General features: G+C 36.7%; 1 protein-coding gene across 1 annotated transcript; it reads left to right on the top strand.

Annotated features, from left to right (window-relative positions):
* The first annotated feature begins 879 nt into the window (after positions 1 to 879).
* On the top strand, positions 880 to 6,498 carry STEAP4 (STEAP family member 4). The gene is made up of 4 exons (XM_006834316.1): positions 880 to 1,335; positions 2,313 to 2,840; positions 4,079 to 4,243; positions 6,238 to 6,498. Exons 1-4 carry the CDS (start codon positions 880 to 882, stop codon positions 6,496 to 6,498), a joined length of 1,410 nt encoding a protein of 469 aa, XP_006834379.1.
* The last annotated feature ends 1,589 nt before the right edge of the window (positions 6,499 to 8,087 follow it).

Genomic DNA, 8,087 nt, shown 5'->3' on the forward strand with positions numbered 1-8,087 from the left:
GAATAAGGAAGACCATAGAAGAACTGATGCCTTTGAGTTATGGTGTTGGAGGAGAAAATTGAAAGTTCCATGGGCTGCCAAAAGAACCAACAAATCTGTGTTGGAAGAAGTACAGCACAGTGCTCCTTGAAAGCCAGGATGACCAGACTTTGGCTCTAATACTTCAGGCATATTGTCAGGAGGGAACAGTCACTGGAGAAGGGTCATGTTTGGTAAGGTGGAGGGTCAGAGAAAAACAGGAAGACCCCAGCAAGATGGATTGGCAAAGTGGCAGCATCAGTGGGCTCAAGTGTGGCAAGAATTGTGAGGTTGGCCCAGGACCAGGCAGTGTTTTGTTCTGTTGTACATAGGGTCGCTATGAGTCAGTATTGACTCGATGGCACCTAACAACAACAAACGTAAATCATCAGAAACCCTAAAAAATGTCACTCTGAGTCTTAATCACCTCAATGGCAGTGAGTGTGATTTGGTTTTGGTTTAAACATTAATTAATTGATTTATAATTTTCTCCTCAATGCATTCTTTGTCATATTTGACTCTGGGAACTTTTAGAACTATGAATATTCGATGAGTACAGTATCACTGTAATGCCCATAGTTTAATGTATCTACCAGTGAGTGTCTTGGTTTATCACTGCCTCTCTCCCTCCAGCAGAAAAGAAATATTTACTAATAATTTTGTTAAATAAAGTACACATGTGAATCAATATGTTTTTTACTCCTCCTAAAATTAGGTGAATACTCTAAAAATAATCCGTTAGTGATTAGAGCAACTGTAAAGATAATCCCAGTTACGCTGCTTCCTGGACATAACTCTCATTAATTTTTAATCCCCAGGCATTCATGCTTTGTTGGATTTTTGTATTATTATTTTTCAGTTATGAAGAACACTTGTACAGATGAGCTTCCTCTTACCATGAATTCTTCAGAAAGGCAAGAAACTGTATGTATATTTGGAACTGGAGATTTTGGAAGATCATTGGGATTTAAAATGCTCCAATGTGGCTATTCAGTTGTTTTCGGAAGCCGAAATCCCCGGATGTCCAATATGCTGCCCAGCGGTGCTGAGGTCTTGAGTTATTCAGAAGCAGCCCAGAAATCTGACATCATAATTGTAACAATCCATAGGGAACATTATGATTTTCTCACAGAACTAACTTTAGTTCTAAATGGGAAAATATTGGTCGACGTCAGCAACAACCTCAAAATTAATCAGTATCCAGAATCTAATGCCGAGTACCTTGCTCAGTTGGTGCCTGGAACATATGTCGTGAAAGCATTTAACACCATCTCAGCCTGGGCTCTCCAGTCAGGGGCACTGGATGCAAGTCGACAGGTAAGATTAAATAATGAATTTGGTGTTATTGTTGTTGGGAGTCATTTAGTCAATTACATACCGACCCTATAGTTTCCAAGGAGCAACTGGTGGGTATGAACCACCGAACCTGCAGTTAGCAGTCCAGTGTTTATCCTAGTGCACCACACCAGGTCCCAATGATCAATTTACACTCTATCTTTAAAACATTAGTCTTTTAATATTCATTTAACCTCAACGATTCCATAATATAATATGTGCTAAAGATCTCATTCTGCCGATGTGTGCCAGGAATAATTTTCTTGTATTTGACCAGATAACTGCAATCAATTGTTCCAGGATATAGTGCACTCTCAGCTTGTAGTTCAATTAGAACCCAATAATGACAGTCTAGAGAGACCTCTTGTCAATGCTAGAAACTAACACAATTAACTTGATGGTGGGTATTATTTCTCACTTCTTTTACTTTGTGTGAGACAGATTCCATTCATTTGCTGAGGTTAGAAACAATCCATAAATTGTATGACACTCACAGACAAAGAAAAGAGATCAAATTATTTACACTGTAGAAACCCAAGTTTCATCATATCAGAATGATATGCCTTAAGCCATCCTCAACTTAGAAATCTAATGCTTGGCTATTCAGCAGATAGAGGCAAGTTTAAAATTTCCATTTTGTTAACTAAGTTAATTGTATACGTTTGTTAGCAGATCACTATTATATGCCATAAGGAGCTCGGGTAGGGTAGTGGTTACAAGTTGGACTGCTAAACTTAAGGTCAGCAGTTCGAAACTACCAGTTGTTCCACAGAAGAAAGATGCGTCTTTCTCTCCCATAAAGATTTACAGCTCTGGAAACCCTATGCAGGGTCACTATGAATCAGAATCGATTCCATAACACACCACCATTACATGCTATTGTTTTATATAGTGCACAGAAGACTTCTAAATAATTATTAAGTAAATATTAACTATGGAGTTTATTATGTTTAATCCAGGTATTTGTCTGTGGAAATGACAGCAAAGCTAAGCAAAGAGTGATGGATATTGTTCGTACTCTTGGACTTACTCCACTGGATCAAGGATCTCTCACAGCAGCCAGTGAAATTGAAAACTACCCGCTACAACTATTTCCAATGTGGAGGTTCCCTTTCTATTTGTCTGCGGTGCTATGTATCTTCTTCTTTTTCTACTGTGTTATAAGAGAAGTAATTTTCCCTTATATTTGTGAAAAGAAAGATGCAACCTTCCGGATGGCCATCTCGATTCCAAACCGTATCTTTCCAATAGCAGCACTTATACTGCTTGCCTTGGTTTACCTCCCCGGTGTTATTGCTGCCATTCTGCAGTTGTATCGAGGAACAAAATACCGCCGATTCCCAGACTGGCTGGATCATTGGATGCTTTGCAGAAAGCAGCTTGGCTTAGTAGCACTAGGCTTTGCCTTCCTTCACGTCCTCTACACACTTGTAATTCCCATCCGCTATTTCGTACGATGGAAGCTGAAAAACATAACCATTACCGAGGTAAATTTCTACTCATCTTTATTCTCCTTTCCTTAACATATAGATGACTCTTGCTATATCTTCCTACATAATCCATTTCACCAATCTAGAAAATAATTCTTATAAGCATCTTCATTTAAGTAAATAGAATTAGAAACCTATTGTCTGTTTCTTAAGGAATCCACTTATGATCTCTTATAATTATTGCAATGAATCTATAAAAAGTTAGATTCCCCAGATTCATTCAGGTCCAGATCTGTATTCCCAGGACGGGCTAGGAGACTGGAAAATTGATGGATTTTGTGCCTCAGAAAATTGAGTGACACCTTGAATTCACTTAAAGTCACTTGGATTACAGCCAATAAATGTAAACCAATGTGTTTCTATTTTAATGCATACTACTTATGTTTGGAGGTCAAATGTAATTATCATATAAGTAAAGGGACTGTTCACACATGTGCTACAGGAATGTAAACAATTTCACAACAGGGTGCTTATAAATCCATCTCTTCCCTTGACATGCACATTAATATTTGACTTTTGTTGTCTTCACTAACTAAAAACAAGTTCTATGAAAATGTCAAGCAGTGTCTTTACATAGCCAAAAAATTCACATAAAATCAGCTCAGGGACTCTTATACCAGTCCCAGAGAAAGTGCTATAATTTCTAGTTGAGAAATAACTCATTTTGATCTACCTTACAACAGTCTTAAAGATTATTGGTCAGTAAATCATTGTTCTGTGGGTTTCTCTCTCCATGATTGCCCTAAAATTTTCATGGAAAATTCTTGAGTAAGAGTCACTCTGTAAGGCTTGATGCTTATCTACCTGTGATGCCACAGAGTTGAAGCTATATTATAGTATAATAAACAGCAGAGAACTCAAACTTTGTATGCGTGATGAGGAAGCACATCAAGCACATCAAGGTTTCTGATATATCATTTGAAATCATTAAGTTTTGCTCAGGGAACAAAAAGCCATATGGCAAAAGAAAGTTTAAGTAAATGTTTACTTTATTTTAGGACTTACAAGGTAAATTAAAACAAAACCTTCCAGTACAACTTCTGGAGCCAAATATTATAATAAAGTCCCAACAGAGCAAATTATCTTTTCCACAAAAAACATAATTTCTAAATGTATTTTTGTCTTCAAATATTTTTAAATTATTATTAAGAGTTACTCTAAAATATGCCTTGAGCAAATAAACCATGCGGTTTATAAAAAATGTAATTTTTTCAATTGCTTGTAATTTCCCTTAGATGATAAACAATAAAGGCAGTCCATTCATTACCTCTTCAGCTTGGCTTAGTGACTCCTATGTGGCTTTGGGAATCCTTGGATTTTTCCTATTTGTACTCTTGGGAATCACATCATTACCATCAGTTAGCAACATGGTCAACTGGAGAGAATTCCGATTTGTACAGGTAAGGACTTCAAGGTTTGAACTGTTTTAAATTGCAAAATGAATATGACTTTACAAATACAATAAGTCCCCAGGTAAGACAGTCTGATTTACAGACAACTCTTACTTTTAATAGGATGTAAATTTACTTTGAAACTATTAAGACAATCACTCCAATTCTCATCACAATCACCTTCACTTGCTGCAGGTGAACTTTTAAATCACTGAAGAGGCTACAAGCCTTTCCATGCACTGAAGGCTAAATAAAAACTGGATGCATTTGTTCCAACTTACCTATAAATTGGACTTAACAACACACTTAGGAACAGATCTTATTCATAACCCAGGGACTCACTGAACACCATTTTTCTCTCATATCATGCCCAACTTTCATTTAGCTCCATTCCTTCTCTAGCAATTTTATTTTCACAAAGCAACAGAAACAAACTCAAATTAGAAAATGCAAAACTCAGGCTAAAAGGGCAGGTTCCATTATGGTGTGATTTCCATAATGGCATTATCTTACCAAGATTTCTTACTGCTCCCAAAGCTACAGCTAAGACACCAAAATGACAAGCACCAAAATTAATAAAATTTTTCTGTGAAGATGCTCTAAATACAATGTGAAGCGAATCCAAAGACAAAAGTTCTACTTCTGAAAATTAACCTTTATTAGGAGTCTTGTTATGGTGCTGTAGGATCAGCACTGGACTACGTGACACAAGGTCAGCAGTTCAAATCCACCAGCTGCTCCTCAGAAACCCTATATAGGGTCTCTATGAGATGGAACTGACTCAATGGCACTTAACAACAACAGGAGTCCTGCTGTGGCACTCTAAGATAAGCACTCTTTGGTGTGAATGGAAAGGTTGGTGGTTCAAACCCACCAGCTGCTCCCTGGAAGCCCTGTACAGTGTCACTATGAGTAAGAGCCAATTTGACAGCATTTAACAAGAACAACTTATAGATGTACTGGATCCTGGTATGGCACTGTAAGCTAAGCACTTGACTGCTAACCACAAGGGTAGCTATGAGTTAGAATCGACTGACCACACTTAACTACAACAACATACAAATGTACTGATATAGGCAAGTATGTATTGGAATAACATGGGAAACCTTCAAAGCAAGATATAATAGTCATCATGTCAGATTTAATGCTGGTGTGTAAGATGAAAAAGGTTTTTTCTTCATACCACCCACCAGTCACCTCATTAACGGTGGTTCGTAACAATTCATTTAAACCTGTGGTTTTCAGCGTGGTCCCTGGATCAGCAGCATCAAAATCATCTGGGAACTTCTTAGATCCTCAACTCTTTTAACCCCACCCTAGACCTACTGAATCAAAAACTCCAGAGGTGAGGCTGAGCAATGTTTTTACAAGCCTTCCAGATGATTCTGATATATGCTTAATGCAAACCAGTAAAATCGAAGACCATTAGTAGCTGGGAATTAGGTTTGAATTTTATAGAACTATTTGAATTTCAAGTTTGCAGTTTCTCCCAGGGACCAAATGTAGTCAATATTTTCTGATGTTAGCATCTTTATTCAAGACATTAAGACAGGAATAAACATTGATCGTTAGAAAGTAGGAAAGAAAGAAAAAAAGTAAAGTTTCCTAATTGTTCTTTATCGCTATCGAAAGTAGCTAGCATCTGCTTTCAGTCAGTAACATATACTAATGAGATGCTTCTTGAGGACACAGTATGTCTGATTCATCACTGACCTCCCGAGAATACCATCTGGGGAGGAAGGAAAGATACATTATTTATTCTAACCCAAAAGAGTAACTCCCGGAAACCTCTCCTGTCTAGTGAGTTTAAGATGAACTTACCATGTATTTTCTAAGCAACAATCTTTTTTTCTTTATTGAAGAAGTACTTATCATTCCCAAAGAGGGTTAATGCTCCCTTCAGTTTCCTAAATTTTATAGGTAATGTTTGTGATTGCTTTTAGTGTTTTCTATATGAATGCAAATAATACATTTACATTTTTTTGTTGTTTCTTGCTTTGTAGTCCAAACTCGGTTATTTGACCCTGATCTTGTGCACAGCCCACACACTGGTGTATGGGGGAAAGAAATTCCTCAGCCCTTCAGTTCTCAGATGGGGGCTCCCTTCAGCCTACGTGTTGGCACTCATCATTCCTTGCACTGTGTTGGTGATCAAGTTTATCCTCATCATGCCATGTATAGACAAGACCCTTACTCGCATCCGACAGGGATGGGAAAGAAACTCAAAGATGTCATCAGTGCTGAATGGAAAAACAGATATTTAATGCAAATTTCAATTTACCCAATTTCTGAACTATTGTGAAAAATGAGTACAGCTAAGAACAGTTTCTTCTATCATAGCCTGAAATCTGTGAATAGAGAGGGAAACATTGCCTTGATTTGAGAAATCTGCAGATAGGAAGATAACACCAAGTTTCAATCCAGGTTAGTGACAAATCAGTCAGTGTAGTTTCCTGCTTCTTGTTTCGGGAAGTGGTAGAGTTGAGGTTGAGATTAGTTTTGTAATTTCACACTAAGAGATTTCTTTGTTGTGTGTAATGTGCATGACCTAATATCTTGCAAAATTCGAAGGGATGGCATGTAACTTCCTCCTGTGGCATAAGGACAGAGTGAAGGGAAACACAAAGCATTAGGATCATGGCTGCTGAATGAAGCTTTATACTGTATATCTGAAGAAGAGACACAAATGCAGTAAAAAGAATGAGATTTTTGCTTATGTTTTTGGAAGTAAAGCTGATCATAAATATTGTCATAATAAATTCTGTAGTTAAATGTGTTCCTAGATATTTCTTTTACCAATATGTATACTCTGCAGAACTCATATTTTATAATGCAACAAATATATCACAGTTGATTCAGAGAAAGCATGCTTTGAGTATATGTAAATCTATAAAGAATGGAGTCCTGGGATGGCACTGTAGGATATGCACTGGATTGCTAACCATAAGGTCAGCAGTTCAAACCTACCAGCTGCTTCTAGAAGACCCTATAGGGTAGCTATGAGTCAGAACTGACTGACAGCACTTAACACCTACAAAGAACAGGCATAGGAAAGTTGAATAAAAAGGGAGGGACACCACACGTATTCTTTTCAATGTACAAAAGGATGAAGTATTGAAAAAAGGTCCTTACACAACAAGTTTAAGTAACCCAGAATTCATATAAACAACTCTGTACAAATTGTTTGTCTTGCACACATACACACACACAAAAAAAAAACAGATGGCAAACGAAATAAGTATTGTTAAGTTGCAGTATATTAGATTTGGTATTAATTAGGTTTTTGCTTCAGTATGTTTTGTAAACTCCAAATATTGTTCAATATTACATCTAGGGGATGAATTTCAAGTATTAAAAATGTAGCTTCTATAATTCATCGTATTTTATTGCAATTTTAAGCCATGAAATAAAATGAATTCTCTGATGGTATAAATCTTACATAGATGTGAGAGAATTACAGAAAGCCCAAGGACAAAAAGTTGTGCCCAGCAATCATAAGACTTTGTGCTTTCTCAAATCCTTGTTGAATACAGAACAGAATGGTTCTCACTGTTTTTCTGTGGTGAAAATACCATTTCTAAGATAACCTTAAGCAGGCTTAGCTTTCACAGTGTAAGCACAGAACAAAATTTTTATGCATCATTATCCCCCAGACCAAAATAACCAAAAGACATCAGTCTGATGAGACTTTATAAAAGTCATTATTTGTACTTATCACTTTTATTATCACATATAACACATGGCACTAAACAAAAAATTTAAAACTCAACTATAATCTAGGATTTTTCTAGAGACCCTTTTAAAAATAATTTTATCTATGCTACATATTCAATTTTATATGCATTTTTCACAA

This window comes from Chrysochloris asiatica, unplaced genomic scaffold, assembly GCF_000296735.1.
Source record: "Chrysochloris asiatica unplaced genomic scaffold, ChrAsi1.0 scaffold00010, whole genome shotgun sequence".
In the NCBI taxonomy this organism is placed as follows: Eukaryota; Metazoa; Chordata; class Mammalia; order Afrosoricida; family Chrysochloridae; genus Chrysochloris; species Chrysochloris asiatica.

Bases quoted from the DNA above. Each gene is read 5' to 3' on its own strand.
- STEAP4 (XM_006834316.1), top strand. From the start codon at position 880: ATGAAGAACACTTGTACAGATGAGCTTCCTCTTACCATGAATTCTTCA. The intron at 1,336-2,312 runs GTAAGATTAAAT...TGTTTAATCCAG, and splicing joins CACTGGATGCAAGTCGACAG to GTATTTGTCTGTGGAAATGA. The intron at 4,244-6,237 runs GTAAGGACTTCA...CTTGCTTTGTAG, and splicing joins GAGAATTCCGATTTGTACAG to TCCAAACTCGGTTATTTGAC.